The 23,158-nt window shown below is 48.8% G+C and overlaps 2 protein-coding genes across 4 annotated transcripts in view; one reads left to right on the top strand and one right to left on the bottom strand.

Moving 5' to 3' along the window:
* Positions 1 to 319: 319 nt before the first annotated feature.
* SOWAHB (sosondowah ankyrin repeat domain family member B) lies at positions 320 to 2,562 on the bottom strand. The gene has a single exon (XM_024199924.3). It carries the CDS (start codon positions 2,560 to 2,562, stop codon positions 625 to 627), a length of 1,938 nt encoding a protein of 645 aa, XP_024055692.2. The 3' UTR covers positions 320 to 624.
* Positions 2,563 to 20,764: 18,202 nt separating this feature from the next.
* Positions 20,765 to 23,158, top strand: part of SEPTIN11 (septin 11) — a 70,655-nt gene continuing 68,261 nt past the window's right edge. For all 3 annotated transcript variants that reach the window (XR_002908112.2, XM_024199920.2, XM_024199919.2), the window contains exon 1: positions 20,765 to 20,837. Coding sequence is in view for 2 of the 3 variants with exons in the window: in XM_024199920.2 (XP_024055688.1) it covers positions 20,811 to 20,837 (27 nt within the window). In the remaining variant the exon portion in view is untranslated. The remainder of the gene's footprint in view (positions 20,838 to 23,158) is intronic.

The raw sequence follows: 23,158 nt of genomic DNA, 5'->3' as shown, positions 1-23,158 counted from the left end.
CTTAACAGCTTTATCATCCCCTCCCCCCCCACCCCTGACACGTGAATGTTTCTGTTATTGTTTGGGTGATGATCTCCCTCCGCAGCAGGAAGTACCTGAAGATGAGTTTTGGCTCAATCTGGAGGCCAGGTCAAATAGGAATGATTTAGGGTTTCTCAAATCTTTTCTTCCTGTGATCACTACTTACTCCCTTGCAGATCTTTCACCACCCCACCTTTCCAGCATCTAAAGACTAACTGCCAGAACTAGGGGTCATGGGGGGGGGGGGGGGAAGGGAGTCTGAGATCTCAAGTATCTCAGTTGCAGGTTGTGGCTAAGTTTCAGGGAGGGAGCGAGTGCCCCCAGCTGCCTCCCAAAGTTGGCTATCTCCTATGGCAGGGAGTTGTCACAGCATTAGCTCATTGGACAGAAGGTTTCTAGATGGATTTTCTATTAAAAATAGGCCAGAAAAGGATCCAGAAGTAGTTAAAGTGTAAGAGTTAGTTAACCAGAAAGTGCCCCCTCTCCTCCACCTCTAGACTGACCCCGCATTGTGCAAACAAACAACCTGCCTAGAAGGGCTCTGTAGCATATATGCAAGTCTTGTACATGTGCCCCCCGCTTTGGGCTGGCTCTGCTGCATTGTCAGTCGCTATACTCCTCCCGCTCCCTCAGGGCGGGGTACTTGGTACCCATTTTCCATTTCATGTGCTTTGGTTTCAGGCAGGCCGCAAGGGAGGTTTTCCTGCTGATGCTCCTGGCCACCTCCTGGCTCTTGGCCTTTCTGTGGGGTGAGGAAGGTCTGACTAAGGGCTGGGTAGGGAAGATTGTCCTGCCCTTGGGAGCACCCAGCAGCTGCCACATTTCTCCAGAGGTTGAGCTGCTCAAGTATTGCCAAGGCCTCTTTCCACTGCTGTCCCGCACATGGACCTTGGAGTTCAATTTCTGGACCAGCAGCTTCATGATCCTCTGGTGTCCATGGATGGCTGCTAGGTGCAATGGGGTGTAGCCACAGCTGGATTTCACATTCACATCCAGGGGGGTGCCCGCTTTCTCGGCCCCACTGACCAAGTCCTGGAGCACTTGGTTGGCTCCATGTTTGGCGATCCAGTGGAGCGCAGTGTAGCCTGAGATAAAGTCCCTCTGCAAAGCAAGCTGGGGATCTTCCAGGAAGAGCGCCCGGACCTGCCCCCAGGAGCCAGCAGCCACCATGACAATCCAGTTGTGTTCCCTGGGGTCTAGCGGCACGGAGGAGGGCCTGGGGTCCAGAGGGCAGTGGGGGACTGGCAGCGCCTCCTCTGTGGGCACACAAGTCTGTCTTTGCACAGAGCCCAAGTACTGGAAAGTGATGGGAGTGTCCACACCTGGGGAAGCCAATATTGCCCCCTTGGCCATCTTCCTGGACCTCCGGGGGCGCCGGCCTCTCCTCCCCTGGTCCTGGTCCCTCAGCTCATCCTCGGAGGAGGACACCCTGCTGCTCCCGTGGGTGCTTTTGCTCCGGAAGGAGTGGCGGGTGCAGGGCACGGTGCCATTCACCTCCACCACCTGCCTGTTGGCTCGGCGCTGGCTGCGGTCGCTGGGTGCCCCATTGCTGAGCTGCTGGCAGCGTGAGTCTAGCGCCCCTGGGTCCCTGGGCCCTTCGCCTGCTCCCCCGGCGGGGCTGGCACCCCTGTCCCCTGCCTCCAGCGGAGAGTCACTCCCCTCGCTGCCGGTGCCACCCCCGCCGCCCTCTTCGCTCCCGGGGCTCGCCTGCTCCACGAAGTCCTCCAGGTCCTGCAGGGCCAGCTGGCAGCGGATGCTCCGGAAGATGGGCGGGGGGCATCTCCAGCCAGCCTCGGGGGGCGGCGGGGCTGGGGCCGGGCAGGTGCCGTCGGGCGAGCGAGGAGCGGAGCAGCTGTCCGGGGCCGGCTGCCCCGCACCCCGGCTCCTCTCCACCCACTCCTGGGTCCGCTGCTGCTGGAGCCCAGCGGGAGCGCAGGGGCCGTGAGCCCGGGGCGCCCCGGGGAGGCCGTGCGGGGCAGCCCGGCGCAGCTCGGGGCTCGGGGCGCAGCGCTCCGGGGGGTGCCCCTGGCCGCCGCCGGCCCAAGCCGGGGCAGGAGGCGGCTCAGCTTTGCCCGGGCAGGAGCGGGGACGATCCCGGGGGAGGCGGCCGGGGGGTGCCGGGCGCGGCTGCTCCTGGAGCCCGCAGCGCGCCCCGCTCCCCGGGGAGCCCGCTCCGCTCCCCGGCTGGGCGGCTGGAGGAGCCGCCTCCTTCCCAGGGGACGCACCGGCCAGGCCCTGCCCCTGGCACCGCCCGGGCCCCGGGGGCGGCTCCGCGGCAGGTGGCCCCAGCTCCTCGCCCAGCAGGTCCCGGTACCTTTTCCTCAGCACCACGTACTTGGGGCCGCCGCCCGCCTCCTGCTTCACCGTGGCCACCGAGTTCACCAGGCTCTTGAACTGCTCCCGCCGCTGCTGCACCTGCCCGGCCGGCCCGGGGTCCCGCAGGAAGCGCTTGAAGTGCCCCAGCAAGGCGGCGTTGGTCACTCGCCCCCCAGCCTGGCAGAGGAAATCCAGGAGCTCCTCCTGGCTCAGCTCCCTGGCCATGGCTCTGCCCCCGGCTCTCGGGGCGTGTCAGGGCAGCAGCGGGGGGCTCTCACCTGCCCAGCGAGCATAGCATGGCCCCTTGCCTGCCTGCCTGCACCCCCTTTCCTGGGCAGGTGCTGGCAACGCTCCCCGTCTCCTTGAGACCAGTCCCTGATAAAGTTCCTCCTGGAGTCAGTTTCACCTGCTCCCTCTGCTCCGCCCACCCAGCCAGCTCCTCCCCTCTCTCAGGCATGAGCACTCTCCTGCTTTCCCGGGAGGAGTCAGGCGGGGGTCATGCCGAGTGTGTGTAGAGGCGTGAGCCCAGCAGGGGAAAGAGGCAGAGAAACTCCGCTCTCACTTGTAGGCAAGTTGTTGTTTTTACTTTCACCTTACCTGCTTCTTCCCGTTTCCTTTCATCACAGCCACCCTCCTGATGTCACCGAAAGAAGGTGGCGAGAATGTTGTGGTTGAATTGGATTGCTTTGCCTGACGGTCAGTCAAAGTGGTGTCACAAGTAAGTTTCATATGGAGGAGGAGGTGGTGGGATAATATAAATCTGGGGGGAACAAATTTTGTGAAATGTTCCCCTCCCCCCATTTTCTGTGGCATTTCTGCAGGTTAAAGGGTTGCTGTCAATTCCATTTTGAAATATAATCTAGTTTCTTAAGGTAGTATGGCCTGAGTTTAAAACAAAACCCCAAACCACTTAGTTTTAAAAAGGTGTGTGATTTGATGTGTAAACAGAAAACAACACAGCGTAAAATTATATGAACAAAATGAAATTACATTTAAAATGTGCTCTGAGGGGTTTTCTGCTCCTCTGATGAAGTTCAAGGGCCTGAATTAGAGGTTTTTTAAGTCAAATGGGCTTCAGATCAAGCACTAGGTATGCATAAGGGTTTTTTCCATGAGAAACTGATTAAGGCCCTCAGGAAAACATTTAGGTGTAACAACATTGCACAACTGAGTAGCTCATGAGTGACCCATTTCAGAGTGGTAGCCGTGTTAGTCTGTATCAGCAAAAACAACTAGGAGTCCTTGTGGCACCTTAGAGACTAACACATTTATTTGGGCATAAGCTTTTGTGGGCTAGAACCCACTTCATCAGATGCATGGAGTGGAAAATACAGTAGGCAGGTATAAATACACAGCACATGAAAAGATGGGAGTTGCCTTACCAAGTGGGGAGGGGGTCAGTGCTAATGAGGCCAGTTCAATTAGTGTGGATGTGGCCCATTTCCAACAGTTGACAAGAAGGTGCGAGTATCACCAGAGGGAAAATTATTTTTTGTAGTGACCCAGCCACTCCCAGTCTTTATTCAGGCCTAATTTGATGGTGTCACATTTGCAAATTAATTCCAGTTCCACACTTTCTCATTGGAGTCTGTTTTTTAATTTTGTTGTTGTTGAAGAATTGCCACTTTTAGGTCTGTTATTGAGTGTCCAGGGAGATTGAAGTGTTGTCCTACTGGTTTTTGAATGTTACAATTCTTGATGTCTGATTTGTGTCCATGGGCCACATCCACCCTAATTGAATTGGCCTAATTAGCACCGACCCCCCACTTGGTAAGGTAACTCCCATCTTTTCATGTGCTGTGTATTTATACCTGCCTACTGTATTTTCCACTTCATACATCTGATGAAGTGGTTTCTAGCCCATGAAAGCTTATGCCCAAATAAATTTGTTAGTCTCTAAGGTGCTACAAGGACTCCTCATTGTTTTTTCATGAATGACAGTTACTTGGGTGGCTAGGTATTTGCAGAATCAGGGCTGAAAACCTTGTTCCTATAATGGGCACTACTAGCATGTTTTCCCAGCACCCAGGCCGAGTCCCATGCATCCTTATTGCATCCCATTGATATCAGAGGGTGAAGTATGGGCCCATACTAGCAGACCCTGTTCCAGGATTAGAATGTAACTGATCGGCAACACAGGGAAAACAGAGCAAACTAAAATAAAGTTTAAAAACTTGAAACATCAGAGTAAAATACATTTATTTCTGTAACTCCTGACAGTTATAGTTATCTTAAGTGTTACTTATAGGTACGCAATTTTCAGACAGGAACGTGATTTGCAACTAGATGGATTTAATCTGAAAAATGTATGTGTTTGAGATGGAAGGATTGACTGAGGGGAGAACTGGATTTCATAGATTCATAGATTCTAGGACTGGAAGGGACCTCGAGAGGTCATCGAGTCCAGTCCCCTGCCCGCATGGCAGGACCAAATACTGTCTAGACCATGCCTGATAGACATTTATCTAACCTACTCTTAAATATCTCCAGAGATGGAGATTCCACAACCTCCCTAGGCAATTTATTCCAGTGTTTAACCACCCTGACAGTTAGGAACTTTTTCCTAATGTCCAACCTAGACCTCCCTTGCTGCAGTTTAAGCCCATTGCTTCTTGTTCTATCCTCAGAGGCTAAGGTGAACAAGTTTTCTCCCTCCTCCTTATGACACCCTTTTAGATACCTGAAAACTGCTATCATGTCCCCTCTCAGTCTTCTCTTTTCCAAACTAAACAAACCCAATTCTTTCAGCCTTCCTTCATAGGTCATGTTCTCAAGACCTTTAATCATTCTTGTTGCTCTTCTCTGGACCCTTTCCAATTTCTCCACATCTTTCTTGAAATGCGGTGCCCAGAACTGGACACAATACTCCAGCTGAGGCCTAACCAGAGCAGAGTAGAGCGGAAGAATGACTTCTCGTGTCTTGCTCACAACACACCTGTTAATACATCCCAGAATCACGTTTGCTTTTTTTGCAACAGCATCACACTGTTGACTCATATTTAGCTTGTGGTCCACTATAACCCCTAGATCCCTTTCTGCCGTACTCCTTCCTAGACAGTCTCTTCCCATTTTGTATGTGTGAAACTGATTTTTTCTTCCTAAGTGGAGCACATTGCATTTGTCTTTGTTAAACTTCATCCCATTATCCTTCACTCCGCTCTTATATTTTAATGCCAGATTTCATTGTAAGACGCGAGGAGAGAGAGACTCTCATTCATAAGTATTTATTATTAAATTCCTTCCTATTGCGTAAGACACTAGGTATGTGAGGCACAATGTCTAATGTGTAGGATACTGGCATTCAAGAGAGTATTTCAAGGAAGGCTGACAAATACTATTATTCTGCAATTGACAGCGTATAGGCAGATTGCTGTGAGCCTCATAAAGTTAATGGGGCCCGGCATGCACTTAGCACTCGAGTTGCATGCTATCAGTTACAAGATTGCAGCCTAGGAGTGCAGTTGGCAGGAAAGAGTTTAAAGTGAACTCCCAGTGCTGCTGGACTAGTTTGATAGAAAACCTACAAAATTCCCCTTTGACCACTACATACAACTCCAAATATGCTGAACAGCTCTGTAGACAGACTTCAGGAAAACTGAGGAACCACATACTGCCCCTCACATACTCCAGAAGGGACTGCCTGAGACAAGAAATTATCACTTTCTCCCACACACTGGAAGAAAAAAATCAGGAAACTTGCCTGGAAATCATACAAGAAACCCAAAACAATTAGGAAAAAAATAACTCATGACAGCCATCCAACCACTAAAACAAAAAGTGGAGCCAACTACAACTCCACAGCCCATAGAACAGCGTCTCCATCAGAAAACATGGCACCAGGACTCACCACATACACACTACACAACACCCCGACGTCAGCAGTTTACCAAAACTACCCCTAAGTGGAGCTGAATTATCTGTACTTTGCAAGAGACTGAATTTCTGCCCCACCACAGAACCTGATACATACTAATATGTGGAGAACTAGAAGACTTCTTCCACTGACTCTGCCTCAAAGAATTCTTTTACAACAATGATAATACCACCCACAATTGCTACATTCCCATTGACTGTCATAAGGAAAATCATCATCTGACTGGACATCCCACAACAGATGAAACCACACTCTTGGTCATTACACTGATTGGTTCCGAAAAAAATGGACTGTGAAATCCTTAACAAACATCACATCCATCACAATCGCCACGGCCAAGAGGACAGCGCTACAGCCCCTGAAATTCAGCCACCAAATAGTGATCAAACCAGCAGGGGGAGACATCATAGTCCTCAACCATGATGACTATATTAATGAGGCCAACCAACAACTCTCCGACACCACCTACTATAAAGAACGCAAAGAACCCACACCACAATTTCCCCAGGAATTTAAGGATATCATCAAATCCTTCTCCAAACAGGTCCTTGAGAAACTCTACAATGTCATCCCCCATGAACCCATCCCACCTTCTACATACTTTCCAAAATATACAAACAAAGGAACCCAGGCAGACCCATCTGGCCACAGCACTCTTATTGAAAGAAGAACGGGACTCCTAGAAACCATCCTCAAACCACTCACCACACAAAGGTCCAGCTTCCTCCAGGACACAACCAACTTCCTCCAGAAACTCTGCAACATTAACATCCTCCCTCAGAACACCATCCTTGCCACCATGTATGTCACCTCCTTATACGCCAATATCCCTCACAAAGACAGCATCGCTGCCTGACTCAAATATCCATAGGATAATGGACCACTCTCAGGTATCCACCCCAAACACATCACCAAAGTCATCCATTTCATCCTCACCCATAACAATTTTACATACAACAACGCTTTATCCAATTCATGGGAACAGACATGGGTTCTAGGATGGCCCCCCAATATGCCAACCTCTTCATGGGCCTTGAAAGAAGAATTTCTGGACAAATACACCACAAAACCAATTATATAGCTGAGCTACCTCAAAAATATTTTCATCCTCTGGACAGACAACCTAAACTTCCTCATAAATTTCCACCACAACTTCAACAACCATCACCCTTCCAAACTCTCTCGGGAACACTCCCACTCTAGCATCAACTTCCTCAGCACCATGATCAGCATCAACAATGGACTCAAACAGACAACTACACACAAGAAACCCACGGATCACCACAGCTACCTTCACTAACCACCCCAGTCACACCAAGAAATCTGTTATCTACAGCCAGACACTCAGATACCACACAATGTGCTCCAAGGCAAAAGTCTGGGATACACACCTTAACGCACTTAAAGCTGTCTTCACCAAACAATGGCACTCCACCGGAGAAGTAGATCACATCATGGAATGGGCCACCCAAAAATCCTGAGAGAACCTGCTTCCATACAGAAATAATCTCCCCGCCCGACTGCACACCTCTAGTTGTCACCTACCACCCCACACTGGAATCCATACAGGGTATCACCAAACAATCACAACACATAGTTGATGGGGACCACATCCTGAAAGAAATCTTTATCTGAACCCCCCACCCCCTCCAAAAAAAACCCCAAACACTTCAAGCTCATTATCAGAAGCAAGCTCTCCACTGGCCAGGACATACCAACTCAAAGTAGCACCAGACCCTGCCAGAATGGAAGATGCAAAACCTGCAGACACATAGGCGCCGAGTTTCTAATCTGTCCGGGGGTGCTCCCCCTGGCTCTGCCCAGGCCCTGCCCCCTCTCCACCACAAGGCCCCACCCCTGCCCTACTTCTTCACACCCCAGCTTCGCCCCCGCCCCACCTCTTCCCGCCCTTTCGCCACCCAGTTCCGCCCATCCCCTGAGCCCTCTGTGTCCTTGCTCCTCCCCCCAGTGCCTCCTGACACCACGAAACAGCTGATCCACGGTAGGCACTGGGAGGGAGGGGAGGCGCTGATCTGTGGGGCCTGCCGGCGGGCAGGAGGTGCTGGGGGAAGGGGGAGGTTCTGGTAGGGAGGCTGCCGGCCACCATTTTTTTCCTGTGGGTGCTCCAGCCCCGGAACACCCATGGGGTCGGCACCTATGTGCAGACATATCTCCATTGCAACAACAATCAACACCCCCACAACACCCCTTTCAAGATCCACAGGTCCTATACATGCCTATCAAAACATGTGGTGTACTTCAGCCAGTGCACTAAATGACCCAATAACAACTATGGGGGTGAAACTAGACAATCCCTACACCTTCAACTGAATTCACACAGGAAAATGATGCAAGACAAAAACATCCTATCACCTGCGGGTGAACACTTTTCATGAAGCGATCACTCTATATCTGACCTCTCAGTCCTCAGCCTCAAAGGAAACCTGCACAACACCTTCGAAAGAGGAGCCTGGGAGCTTTTTTGCTGTAGGATGGCTACCTTAAAATCTGCTATTGTGTGGCCAGGAAGGTTGAAGTGTTCTCCTACAGGTTTTTGTGTATTAGGAGAACACTTCAACCTTCCTGGCCACACAATAGCAGATTTTAAGGTAGTCATCCTACAGCAAAAGAAACTTCAGGACCAGACTTCAAAGAGAAACTGCTGAGCTTCAGTTCATTTGCAAATTTGACACCATCAGCTCAGGATTAAACGAAGACTGTGAATGGCTAGCCAACTACAAAAGCAGTTTCTCCTCTCTTGGTGTTCACACCTCAACTGCTAGAAGAGGGCCTCACCCTCCCTGATTGAACTAACCTCCTTATCTCCAGACTGATTCTCGCCTGCATATTTATACCTGCCTCTGGAAATTTCCATTACATACGTCTGATGAAGTGGGTATTCACCCACGAAAGCTTATGCTCCAATACATCTGTTAGTCGATAAGGTGCCACAGGACTCTTTGTTGCTTTTTACAGATCCAGACTAACACGGCTACCCCTCTGATACTTGTTATCACAGTGATATTCACAATGTTAGTTATGGCTGTATCAGAATGTACATTTTAAGCTCCAATTTTGACATTTTTCTCCCCCAAATCCATATAAGCCATATGTCTTGTAGCTTAGTTAAACTCTAGTCTCAGACAAAATAGAAGTTGCTCATTTTAGCCCTGATCCTGCAAGCTGCCCACTTGGGGAGATCCTTTCATGTGTGCGCACATGAGCCCTATTGATTTCCATGGGGGTAGAGGGTGGGCAGGGGTCTGCAACTTGCAGGATAGGAGCCTTAGCCTATCTGTAACTCAGCATAACATCCAACAGGGTGAAGAGAGAAGAAATAGAGCAATGGGACTACAAAGATCTTTTTCTTGCTTTCAATAATATTTAAAAGCACAGAGACCGAGTCTTTCTCTCTTTGGAAAGCACTTTGAACAAAGTAGGTGATATAACCATCTATTATATCGCAGTATTTAAAAACCACCTGTTTGATAAGGTTTCCAGGAATGGGTGAGGGTGTGGGGCTTTGGAGTGGAATGAAGTTTGCTGCTGTGTTTATTGGCTGGCTGTGATGTTCCCCTGGTGTTATCTGGACCGGTGATCTGCTAGGTCACTCCAATCCCCGACTCTGTGAGCCAGCCTTCCCCTGCTCTGCTGTGAGAACTCCCACTCCTGGGGCTGTTCACGCACAGCCTCTGGCATGTAAGCTGCTCCTTTGGTTGTGCAACCGAATGACACCAGCCAATATCTCCGGTCCTAGGAACAACAGTGAGGAGTCCTTGTGGCACCTTAGAGACTAACACATTTATTTGGGCATAAGCTTTCATGGGCTACAGCCCACTTCATCAGATGCATGGAGTGAAAAATACAGTAGCAGGTATAAATATACAGCACATGAAAAGATGGGAGTTGCCTTACCAAGTGGGGGGGTCAGTGCTAACGAGGCCAATTCAATCAGGGTGAATGTGGCCCATTCCCAACAGTTGACAAGAAGGTCTGAGTAGAGTATCAACAGAGGGAAAATTACTTTTTGTAGTGACCCAGTCATTCCCAGTCTGTATTCAGGCCTAATTTGATGGTGTCCAGTTTGCAAATTAATTCCAGCTTGGCAGTTTCTCATTGAAGTCTGTTTTTGAAGTTTTTTTGTTGAAGAATGGCCACTTTTAAGTCTGTTATTGAGTGTCCAGGGAGATTGAAGTGCTCTCCTACTGTTTTTTTAATGTTACAATTCTTGATGTCTGATTTGTGTCCATTTATTCTTTTGCGTAGAGACTGTCCGGTTTGGCCAATGTACATGGCAAAGGGGCATTGCTGGCACATGATGGCATTTATCACATTGGTAGATGTGCAGGTGAACAAGCCCCTGATGGTGTGGCTGATGAGGTTAGGTCCTATGATGGTGTCTCTTGAATAGATTTGCAGACAGAGTTGGCAACAGGGTTTGTTGCAGGGATATGTTCCTGGGTTAGTGTTTCTGTTGTGTGGTGTGTAGTTGCTGGTGAGTATTTGCTTCAGGTTGGGGGGCCCGACCAGGGGTATTCTATCTGCTACCCAAGATCCATAAACATCTCTCCCTTTTATCATGTTCTTTCTTCCCTCTTGACTTTGCCCCCCTTTCAGGGTCAGGTGAGCATTATCTCATCGCAGTCCCACACTGACCAAGGGGGGTGACTCACTCGAGAGTCCAACAGATCCCTTGTTGCTACCTAGGCCAGTGTCCTTTGTTCCTATGAGGCTGGGTTTGTCCCATACATGCCCTGATGAGGTGTGAACTACCCCTCTGCTCCTGGAGAGTTTTGCCTGGGCTTGTTTTAAGCCACGACAACACATTTTCAGCCTCATAACTATATACATGAAATTACAACCTATAACATCACTATACAATGCTCAGTGCAGCATGAGCCTTCCGAAGACACCCGTCATGACAAACTTCGCATTGGATACCGCACAATCATTTTATAAAGATGAACATGGGGGTGCAGGGTGTTCCCCTGAGGTACAGAGTGTCACACTGGCATCTTAATTTTTCTATTGTGCTAGGTGCTAGGTGATATTTTGTTTGTAAATGCAATTGGTAGGGTGCCCAGAGCTTATATGTACACATTCTGTAAACTTGTGTTAATTAATGGATAATAACACAGTAAATATTAAGTGTTTTAAAATATATAATATTTTAAAAGTCTCATAGAAGTTTCAAATATTATTTTTCATTGATGACTTTTCCCTTTCATTATGCACAAAGTTAAAATATATTGCTGTTTTTCAAAAGGGAATAAAAAGAACATGGAAATATTTGCTTTCAGGGGAAAAAAACAGAGAGTATTATATGGCCTCTTTGCAAAGTGATAATAGGAAACAAATAGGCAAAATTTTGGGCCTACCAGTCTTGCCAATGCCCTAGTGAGGCATGATAACACAAGGGAGTGGGTTGCTATTGTCCATTACAAAATATACAGCATAAAAAAGGATGGATGGAATTCATGCTTGCAAGGATATCTGGTGTTACAGATGCAGGGACTGGTATGTATCTGGTATTATAAATGTGCTCATGGGTGGCGAGTTCTATGGGCCCAGGCACCACGGGCCTGGCTCCAGCACTGTATGAGGCCGGGTCTCACCCTCGGCCCCGCCTTCCACCCCCGGGCCATTTAAAACAGCCTGCCCCCCCCACCCTCCCACCCCCACGACCGGCAGCGCAGCGGAGCTGAGCAGCTTCCTGCCTACTCGCGCCATGTGGCTGCCGGCCCCACCCTGCAGCCCCTGGGCGGGGTGGGTCTGTGTCCCGCCCCAAGCACCCCTGCAGCCAATGGGAAGCTGCAGGGCAGTGCCTGGGGGTAGCAGCACATGGAGACTCCCGACCTGCCCTGCCTAGGAGCTCCAGGTAACCGCCGCATCCCTCCACCCCCTCCCAGAGCCTGCACCCCCACCCCTTTCCTACACCCCCTCTCTGGCCCCCAAACTCCCTCCCAGAGCCGGCACCCTCCACCCCTTTCCCACACCCCCCCTCTGGCCTCCAAACTCCTTCCTAGAGCCTGCACCCCTTACCCCCTCCTGTACACCCACCCCCTGCTGCAGCCCGGAGCCTGCACCCAGCACCCAAACTCCATCCCAGAGCCTGCACTCCAGACTCCCTCCCGGAGCCCAACCTCTCACCCGTCCTGCACCCCAATCCCCTGCCCCAGCCCAGGGCCTGCACCCCAGACCTCCTCCCCCCCACCCAAACTCCCTCCCAGAGCCTTAGGCAGGTGGGGGGCAGAATTGGGGGGGCGGGTTCTGAGCACCACCAAATTTTTTACAAACCTGCCACCCCTGAATTTGCTGCATTGAAACAAAAATATCAAAACCACTTAAAGTGAAATTATACTAGATACCTGCATTTATCGCGTGGCTGAAGGCCGCTGGAGCACATCTCCCAGTAAAGAATGGGGTCCTTAATCTTTATTATTATTGATATGTATGACAGTAGCACCTAGAAGCTCAGATGAGATTGGGGCCCCACTGTGCTAGGTGTTTATATAAAGTGGGTCTCTGTTCCGAAAACTTTACAATCAGGGGGCTGGTCTACACTGGGGGGGGGGGGGGATCGATCTAAGATACGCAACTTCAGCTACGAGAATAACGTAGCTGAAGTCGACATATCTTAGATTGATTTACCTCCCGTCCTCACGGCGCGGGATCAACGGCCGCGGCTCCCCCGTCAACTCCGCTTCCGCCTCTCACCCTGGTGGAGTTCCGGAGTCGACGGGGAGCACGTTCGGGGATCGATTTGTTGCGTCTAGACGAGACGCGATAAATCGATCCCCGATAGATCGATTACTACCCGCCGATCCGGCGGGTAGTGAAGACGTACCCTAAGTAGACAAAGCAGACAAAGGGTGGGACGGTAACTGAAATAGGGAATTTAGACACAGGGGGACTGAGGCCCTGATCTAAGGCTCATTGAAGTCAATAGAAAGTCATTGATTTCAGTGGGCTTTGGATCAGACCCTAGGTTCTATGACCTAGATCACACAAGAAGTCCATGACAGAACCAGGAATGGAACCAAGCCTTAACGGCAAGACAGGCCCGTCATGTCTTACGTTGCGTCAGTGGCATGCTGGTATCCCATATAACTGCAGATCTTTTAGGTGTTTGGATTATATAACCACATATCCACCATCATGAACCATGAAACATGCAGTCTTTGCAAACACCATACATATATCATGATGATGATAAATCACAATCACACACACGCAGTTTTTATTTTTGGTTGTTTTAACTATGGCTATAACAATTAAGGGTCAGACCCTGCAAAAATTTATCAGCATCAGACGGGCATAAGTGTTTGCAGGCCCGGGTCTCAAGGAGGTAAACTATGTACTTGTATTCATTCAGGGGACTGATTCTATACAGCGCTGTATTATTGCCTAGGCTGACAAGGCCTAGGCCGGCAAATTTGCAGGGGCGGAAGCTCCCCTCCGCTCCCCGCCCCCCTGCTCCAGCTCACCTCTGCCTCCCCTGCAAGCGCGCCGCGGCGTCCTGTTTCTCTCCCCTCCCAGTGCTTGCGCCGCGAAACAGCTGTTTCGCGGGGCAGGGAGGGAGGGGGGAGGAGGGGGAACGCCGTGTGCTGGGGGAAGAGGCGGGGCCGGGGGGCGGGGATTTGGGGAAGGGATACAATAGGGGAAAGAAGGAGGCGGAGTTGGGATGGGGACTTTGGGGAGGGGGTTGGAATAGGGGCAGGAAAAGGGCGGAGTCGAGGCGGGGCCAGGGCGGCAATTATTTCCCGGCCTAGGGGCGGCAAAATTATTAATCCGCCACTGATTCTATACCATTAGGTATCAGTTGCAGTAGTCTATCATACTGGGTGATGTAACACATTGTACTACACAGAAACCCTAATCACAATTGTTGCATTTGTGGAAGTATCTCTCTAAGCATAACACTGTCACTATAAAGAAGCTTGAAGTTGCTACAGTAAACGTTACAGTTCAGCAACAAATAGCAGAACTGTTCAAGAATCTGTCAGCACTTTTCATGAGGTTCTGCTGCATAGATAGCAATGTGTGATACTATCTGTCTGTACCATATATTCTTTCGTTCTTGCCCAGGGTATATATTATGCACATACATTTACATCCTACCAACATTCATCTGTATGGAGAGTATGCACTGTTACAAAGGGATTGCTCCATGAGACTACTGTGAAAAGTTAATATTTTTATCAAAATCAATTAATTTGGATGCAACTTTTCTGCATTCCCTTGTTCACAATTCAAAACAAAAATAGCTCCAATAATCTCACTCTCCCTCCTCAACCAGCTTTTCCTTCTGATGAGTCCTGCACTGAAGTCATAATCCTGTGCTTATGACATCAGTGCATTGCTGAGGAAATGACTGAGATGCAACTAATGCTGCCTAATCTCATAACTACAGGATCAAATAGGAGAGAATGATAGGTTACTAGGGTAAAAAAAAATTAAACGACCTATATTTAATTATGAAGGCAGGGTGACAGTTTTAATAGAGTTATGTGTAAGCAGGATATATTTTTAAAGCCCCCCCCCCCCCTTCTGATGCGGTAGTTCCCCTTAATAATTTCTGGCTGCATTTTCCTGCTTGATATATAGTCTATTACAGCACTCAGACATCCTGTTCATTCTCAGCTTGGATCATTCCCAACCAGGCTTGTTCCTAGCTTAGAATTGATCAAAACCAGCAAAGAACATTGCCATCAGTAATACAGCCAAGCATAAACATGGGTAAGTGGAGTTTACCCACTTCTCGTTTGGTGACTGTGGAGTTTAGTTCAGGAATTTACCCACTTCTTCTTTTTATACCAGTGCATCACTTTCCTCTCTCCTCTTACACAGATAGTCCTTGATCTTGCAAACACTTAGGCCTGCTCTTGAAGTCAATGGAACTACTCCTACAAGTAAAGCAGCTGCATAAGTGTTTTCAGGATGGGGGTCATACTCAAATTTGCATCATGAAGCCACGTATATGTATAATTTTGCACTGCTTTAGATAAACTGGTGCAAACCCCTGCGCGGACATACTTCTAATTTGGTTTCAAAGTGGCTAAATTCAGGTTAGCTTAAAACGATTCACGCTGATTCAAAATAAGCCTGGTTTAAACCAAACCATGAGTGTCCCTGCAGCCTTTTGCACTGGTTTACTGAATCAGTTTAAAATCACACCCCAAGACTAACCTGGTGCAATGCTGCAGGCAGGCAAAGATAATGGCTTGTGTACAGTTATTGTCCAGCAAACCAGGTATGAATCTATAGCTCTGTAGCTTGCCATGCACTAAATTGCTGTGTGGACCCTGCTACAGTCCACTAAAAGGTCTGTAGTGCGCTTTGACATACTGCTGTTTGAAATGGGAGTACATGCAGCTAGTGCACTGTAGAGTCCCACCCTAGCTTGCCATGCACTAAGGCCTGAGCTACACTAAAAAGTTAGGTTGACTCAGAGACGTTCTTCAAGGGTGTGAAAAATTCACACCCCTGAGAGGTGTAGTTAAGCCAACTTAACCCTGGTGTAGACAGTGCTAGGTCAGCAGAAGAATTCTTCCATTGACCTAGCTGCCAACTTTCGGGGAGGGGAGATTACCAACACCGATGGGAGATTCCCTCCTATCTTCGTAGGTATTGAAGTTTTACAGTAGTGAACATGCCGATGATGCATATTGAATGTAGACAAGTGGCTATGTCGCCATGTAGACAAACACTTAGTACAGTCCTGTCACCTATAATCTCTTCCTTTGTCTATTCCAAGCTAAGTGGTTTAAAGAGATACTATTGTCTGTCCTTGGCAGTTTGTAATTGTTTGCTCTCTCTCTTGTTGGTCATACCCTTCTAGATTCTTGAAGTTAATAAAGTTTAGCTCTTCACAGTTGCTGGGCAACTCTACGGCTCCAAAGGTCATTTCTGACTGTTCTGGAGAAATTTGAAAAAAGGCCCTAGTAGAGCTGGTCAAAAATGATGGAAAAAGAGACGAATCAGTATTTCAAAAATAAATTGACCTTTTTTTTTAAAAAACAGCTCTAGCCCTTGACACAGGTTTCTAGCCACTCCCCTTTTAATGATACAAACTCCTCCACATGTACTATACAAACAGGGCTGTCTTTAGGGACCCATATTCCTGGATTTTAAAGCACTGAGATTAAACAAATAGCAAATAATATGTCAACTTATCTTAAATGTATATTTTTCTCATTCAGTTTCATCTGAAAAATAGAATAGTCCCATAGTTACAATGAAACACTATTAAAGGAATAGGCCAGGGCACCCCTTATCTGCAAAATCATAGAACTAGGGAAGTTCTGTTAGAGCCGTGATCTGCTCACCCCTGTGTGCTTTAGGAGGAATAACTTGCAGTTCTCTTTGCACCAATGTAATTTTAGATTTGATGAAACGAAGGTGTGAAATCTTTAAAAATGTGTCAAGTATCAGAGGGGTAGCCATGTTAGTCTGGATCTGTAAAAAGCAACAGAGTGTCCTGTGGCACCTTTAAGACTAACAGATGTATTGGAGCATAAGCTTTCGTGGGTGAATGCCCACTTCGTCGGATGTGGTTCCCCCTTTCCAACTGAACATTAGAGACACCATGCACTGCACTATGATAACCCAAATCACAAACGGACTCTAGAAAATCTTTTTTATTGTTGGTTTATTTATTTGTTAACACTCTCTGCCCTAAACAACTGTGTCCAGGAAGTCATCTAGGTGATACTATAAGAGAGAAACCTGATTCACGGCTCTCGTAGCTGAGGAAGAAGGGGATGAGTCATCCTAAGGCTTGTCTACGTGAAGGACTTGTGCACTGGTGTAGCTACACTGTAGCAGCACAGTGGAAGCTCCTAGTTCAGAGAGGTGTTAAAACAAGACTTCCGCTGGTGTAGCTGACCCAGGTGTACAAAGGAGGTAAGTGGCACAGAAGCAAGTCCCTTTTTAGACCACAGCAACATATCTGCACTAGGGGGTTGTGCTTGGTCCACCTACATTCCCCAGTATAGGCAAGACCTGAGAATCGACATCCATTGAACTGAAACTCACAATACTTTTCCTCTGGGAGAGCAGCAGCCTAGGTTTCAGCTTCCTCCCATGTCAGGTTCCCAGGCCCTTAAAGTGGGATGAAAATCTTTGAGGAAATAAAGCAGCCAGACCCAGATATTCCTTTAAAAATAATGAATTAATAATTAATATTAATTAACAAAAGGCAGACCCCCTCCCAAAATGGAGACATTTTTTTGCAAGAACCTTGAGGCCATCATTACACATCCTGACTATAAATGGAAAATACCGTGATAAATAGCATTGTATTCACACTTCATGGGACTGTCTTAGGACTCTAATGTTGCTGCACCCCTCCAGGGAGCATCCTATCTTAGGGTATGTCTACACCCAGCCGCTAGTTCGGTGGCTGGGAATCGAAGTTCTGGGTTCGACTTATCGCGTCTTGTCTGGACGCGATAAGTCGAACCAGGAAGTGATCGCCGTCGACTGCGGTACTCCAGCTAGACGAGAGGAGTACCGCGGCGTCGACGGGGGAGCCTGCCTGCCGCGTGTGGACCGAGGTAAGTTCGAACTAAGGTACGTCGACTTCAACTACGTTATTCACGTAGCTGAAGTTGTGTACCTTAGTTCGAATTGGGGGGTAAGTGTAGACCAAGCCTCAGGGAGCTGCGATTCTTTCCTTGCTCCCCTCTTGATCTAGCAGGATAGTCCAGCTAGAGCCTAGGCTGACAGCTAACTACTGCCCTTTCCTTCCCAATCCCCTGCTACTCCTGGCTCAGCTTTGCTGGCCAGAGCATTTGGGGGGCAGAAAACTCTGCCCATATCCCTCCTTTCCCCATGTGCTCCAGGTGCAGAGTAAGAGAGTGTACTGTGTGTACAGAACCACTTGGACCTGAGTGACCTGTACAGGGAAAGCAAGATGTGAGCTCACGCCCCCTGCTGCCCCTGGAGCGTGCAGTCTGGCCTATGATCTAGCCTTTTGTAAGAGATTGTGTGTGCATTACAATGTGTGGTGTGCTTCTCCTTGCACAGTAGTATGTAGATAACTTTCTGGATAAAGAGATAAAATATTTAGTTAAAGGCGTATGCATACGTACAGATATACACACACCATTGTGTTGTTAAGCATTATGTTACCAAGATACGGTTAATCACCACCCTAACCAAGTTGCTTTTTCGTCGTGCCCTTTTCCCCTATCCTTTGTTGGTGTGTGATTTTGGCCTTGATCCTGGAAGCACACAAATGTATAACTTTATGCACTGCTGTAGTGCCATCGATTTCGGTGTGACTACTTGCATGTGTAATGGGAATGTGTTCAGGATCTGGTCCTTACACTGTAAGCTCTTTAAGGGCTCAATTTTGCAAAATGCTGCATACTTTGGTCCTGGTCCAGCAAACTTGAAGCATCTGGGTAGGCCCATTGAAGTCACTGGTACTGCTCATGTGCTTAAACTGGTGCTTAAGTGCTTTGCTTGATTGGGGGCAGACTGTTGAGCACTATGTAGGAGTGAGCCTAGGGTAATGAGTTTGGAAATCTCAGGCAGGAGCAAGGAGCCACAAATGCAGTGTTATTACTTAGTAAGATTGTTTAAAAGCAGAAAAAAATCTTGATGAGGCCATCTTTTCACATCATAAAGGAACAGCACCTGGCACAATTTTTCCTTGTTGTACAGTTCACCTTTAAGACTGCAAAGATGTCATTAGCTGCCATTCACAAGCAGCTCCAGCTGTGATGTGCTTTCTAATATTTTATGAAATCAGGGTCCCCCTCATTATCGAATTCCCCTGCTCTAGTGTGATCAATACCTTCTATAAACAGCAGCAGGATCCAGCCAGGCGCTGACGCTGACCTCACTGTGCAAAGGCTCTGCAGTGATATGTCCATCGACTTTCAAATCCTTTCCTCATCTCCACGTTTGTGATCTTAAAAAAACAAGTGAGACTGTGAATGTGAATGTCCCAGCTGAAGCAAGACAAATTTAGACTTGAAATAAGGTGTAAACTTTTAACAAGGAGGGTAATTAACCATTCGAACAATATAACCAAGCTCATGGTGGATTCCCCATCACTGACAAATTTGAAATTGCGATTGGATGTTTATCTAAAAGATCTGCTCTAGGAATTATGTCAGGGCAGTTCTATGGTCTGGGTTATACAAGAGGTCAGACTAGATAATCACAATGGTCCCTATGAATCTATGAACACTGCAAAGCCATTTACTATACAAAAGGGAGTGCCCGATTAAAGAGGATGTCTTCTCCAGCTGAGAGTAATGACAGTTCTCTTTCACATCTCCACCCCTTTCCTTACGCACTTTAATTATAGGGAAACCTGTACAAGAGATCGTTTCCTATTAGGTAATCTCCTGTTTTAAGAGACTCTGCCACAGTGCATCCCATGTAATGAGCGATTCTATTCCACCTGTAGGAGAGGGCCACTTCCACGTAAATGTTACTTACAGCTCTTGGGGTCAGGAATGATCTGTGCTTGCATAGCAGAGGCCTGGTCCAGGACTGGGATTCCTAGGTACTACTGCCAAATGAAAAATTGGGGTGGGACCCTTGGGTGGTGGTTTAAGCTGGGATTCACTATCAGAGGGGTAGCCGTGTTAGTCTGGATCTGTAAAAAGCAACAGAGTCCTGTGGCTCCTTATAGACTAACGGACGTATTGGCGCTCATGGGTGAATACCCACTTTGTCTGTTAGTCTATAAGGTGCCACAGGACTCTTTGTCGCTGTATTCACTAGGATTAGGAAGGATTGCTTATAAAGCACAGTGTGAGTGCTGGGTCTGTCCATACCCACAGAGAGACGTGGTCCCTGCCCCAAGGATCTTACAGGGTCAATTAGTGTGGCACATGAGAGATAGGTTCCCTTCCCAGGCACGTGTTTGTCTGGCCCCACGCGGGAGGGAGGGACACAGATTCCAGGTGCAGAAGACCTGACAGTCCGGCAATCCCTTCCAGGCTTAGGGAACGCGGTGTGACCGTGTGAACCAGCACCAGAGCCCGCTGCAGCCACGCAGCTGCCCAAGAGGGGGCTGTGCAGCCTTGCTGGGGTTTAATCCCCCCGGTCCCAGCGAGCTCTGCAAGCGGGGGTTGTGTGCAGCCAGTCCCCAGGCACCCGCTCTCTGTCGGGGGCCATGTGTGGGGCACGGGTCGCTGTGACCCTAGTCACCAGGGGACAACCCCCCCGGCGCTGGCAGCGGTTCCCAGCCAGGCTCACAGCTGGGTTCCCCCTGCCCGCAGGGTTCCCCCGCCTCGCTGCTGGGCCGGGCGGACTCGGGCACTTGCCGGCGCGCAGGGGAGGGCGCGTCCCGCCCCGCCCCACGCCCGGGGCTCGCTCTGCCCCCGGGGGGCCGCGGGAGGGGCCCGGGGGCTGCGCCGGGGCCCAGGCTCGCTGCCTGCGCGGGGAGCGGCGGGGGGAGGCTCCCCGCGGCGTGGCCAGGCCTCCCGCCCCTCCGCCGGCCCCCCTGCGCCGCGCATGGGCCCGCCCAGCCGGGTGGCCATGTTGCGGCTCCGGCGCACGGGGCGCAGAGCGCCAGCGGGACCCGCGGCAGCAGCAGCCGGAGCCGGGCGGGCAGGGGCGGCGCAGCGCCGGGATGGCCGTGGCGGTGGAGAGACCCGCGGTGAGTGCGGGGGCCGGGCGGCGGGGAGACCCGCCGCCCTCCCCGGGAAGGGAACCAGGCGCCCGGCTCCGAGCAGCCCCTGCCCGCCCGCGGGAGGAGCTGCGGGGCCGGGGCGGCTGGAGCGGGGCTGGCCGCTGGAAGTTGGGGCTCGGTGGTGACCAGGTGTCCATCCGCGGGGCGGGCAGCCCTCTGCGAACCCGGGGCGCGATCCGGATCCGGCCTGGAGCCCTGTGTTTGTACAGCCCCGAGCACCGCGGGGGCCTGGTCACTCCCAGCCCTAGGAGAATATGAAGCCGAACAGGGAAATAGTTGTATAGAGGATGCTTTCCCAGCCCAGGACACGGACTTCGCTCCTGCGTTGGGCTTCCAGCAGGGGCGGCGGCGACTCCTTGACATCCTTGGGGAGGTTTTCAAACATCCTCTGTCCTAGCAGCAGTGGCGGTAACTTGAGCACCGAGTGGAGACGCCTTCGTCTTCCTCCTGTTTCATACAACAGTTAGGCAAATAGTTTGTTCTCTGGATAAAGCGTTTGGTGTTGTGTGACCTGAGAAAGGGGAGCGTTGTACTGGAAAACAGAGGTGTTGTGAGAGAGAAGTGTAATGAATCTGAAATCTGGGTTAGCACGGCATGAAAGGCCCTCTTTGCTTCCTCCCCAGCTATTCCCTAAAGAATAAATGGTAATGGTGACTCAGTGTGGTCATTTGGCAGCTACAGCTTCTCCCAAGCAATTTCCCACAGTCAGAAAACCTACAGCTGCTGGATTTAAGTGCAACTGTAGATTGTGTCTAGGATTAATTAGGGAGGGGAAAACGCCCGGGATTTCAGATTTTCTTTTAGGGTTTTTGGTTTGTTTCGACACTTTGCTGATGGATAATCACTGAGTTTAGAAACCATACATTACAATTATTTCTTAGGACAAGTTTGTAGCTTTTGCGAGTTTTGATGTATACCCGTTTGTTTTGATCTCTGGTTCCCACAAAGTTTTTCATACATATTGGGAAGTACAAAAGCATTAGAAGTGATCTTACAAAAATGCTTTTATTATGTCTAACTCATAGAAATGTGGGAGAAATGAAATGGTGACCAGATGAATGCGCTTTCATACATTGTCAGAGGGGGAAGGGAAAGAAACTTGATTGACTTTTTCCTGTGCTGTATCAGTAAAACAGATGTTGCACATGGAGCTGAAGATTTTAAATGTGGCTACTTTCATAATGTGAAAATGGTGTCTGTGTTCAAGATGTGACCTGGATCACACAGTTTCTGTTAGCATTTATTACTTAATTATGGATCTAACCGGCTAATAAACTGTATATTCCATGCAGCAGAGTAAATGTATAAGGTTCCTTAGCAGTGTTGCTGTAGAAGGGGAAGTTACACTGCTAAAGAAAACAAAACAAGAGTTGAAGTTTAATAACAGAACAACTATAATTTATACTAGCTACTAGAGAGCCAGAGCTGGCTGTGAAATGCCTCTCTAAGATCCCAGTTCAGCAAGGTATTAAGCAGGTACTTAAATTTAAGATTGTACTTCAGCACAGGCTTAAATCTCATTGAAATCAGTGGGACCTAAGCATGAGCCTAAGTGTGTTGCTGAGTGGGGGCCTAAGGATCAGATTCTTCCAGGGCCATCTCATTAAGTAGGCTCAGAGCTTGTCTACACACAGACTTGCACCAGTTCAACGTAAGGTGATATATAGAACTGATGTAGTTAAACTGATGCAAAAAGTTGTGGACCATTGGGTATGTGCAACCCCTTTTAGCTAATCCTCTCTCCCATACCTTTACACGTGTTCGGGTATTGGGTTGGTGGGAGGGAAAGCTGGAGAAATGGTTAATTGTTAACACATTATACATGAGGGGTGTGTGAAGTTCCCCTTGTTAAATGTTTGCCTTTCAAGCTCTGAATTTGGCTAATTTGTGGTTTTTGGGGGGTTTTTTAAAGGATTTTTTTGGGGGGGAAATGAAAGCTGAAGGAATGAAATTAAGAACAACTTAATCTGCTTTAATGAGCCAAGATAGCATTCTTGAGTCATAACATTTTACGGCTGAGATGGCCCATGCAGGATGTGACCGTTGTTAATTTTAAAACATGCATAAAAAAATAACTAGAACAAATAGTATCTAACCAACCACTCCAAAGAAACTATATTTAATTATAGTCTAGTAGGCTGGCTACAAGTTCTGAAAAGATGAAAGGTTTTAAGGCCCTGATCCAGCAAACGCTAATGCAGTTTATGCACTGCAAGCAATCTCATTGCCTTCAGTGGTACTAATTACAATGTGTAAAGATAAGCACGGGCATATGTTTTTGCAAGATT

Source organism: Terrapene carolina, unplaced genomic scaffold (genome assembly GCF_002925995.2).
Source record: "Terrapene carolina triunguis isolate 2854851 unplaced genomic scaffold, T_m_triunguis-2.0 Scaffold136, whole genome shotgun sequence".
NCBI lineage: Eukaryota > Metazoa > Chordata > Testudines > Emydidae > Terrapene > Terrapene triunguis.
Note: the sequence above shows the minus strand (reverse complement) of the source record. Positions and strands in the feature narration are given on the sequence as shown.

Bases quoted from the DNA above. Each gene is read 5' to 3' on its own strand.
- SOWAHB (XM_024199924.3), bottom strand. From the start codon at position 2,562: ATGGCCAGGGAGCTGAGCCAGGAGGAGCTCCTGGATTTCCTCTGCCAG.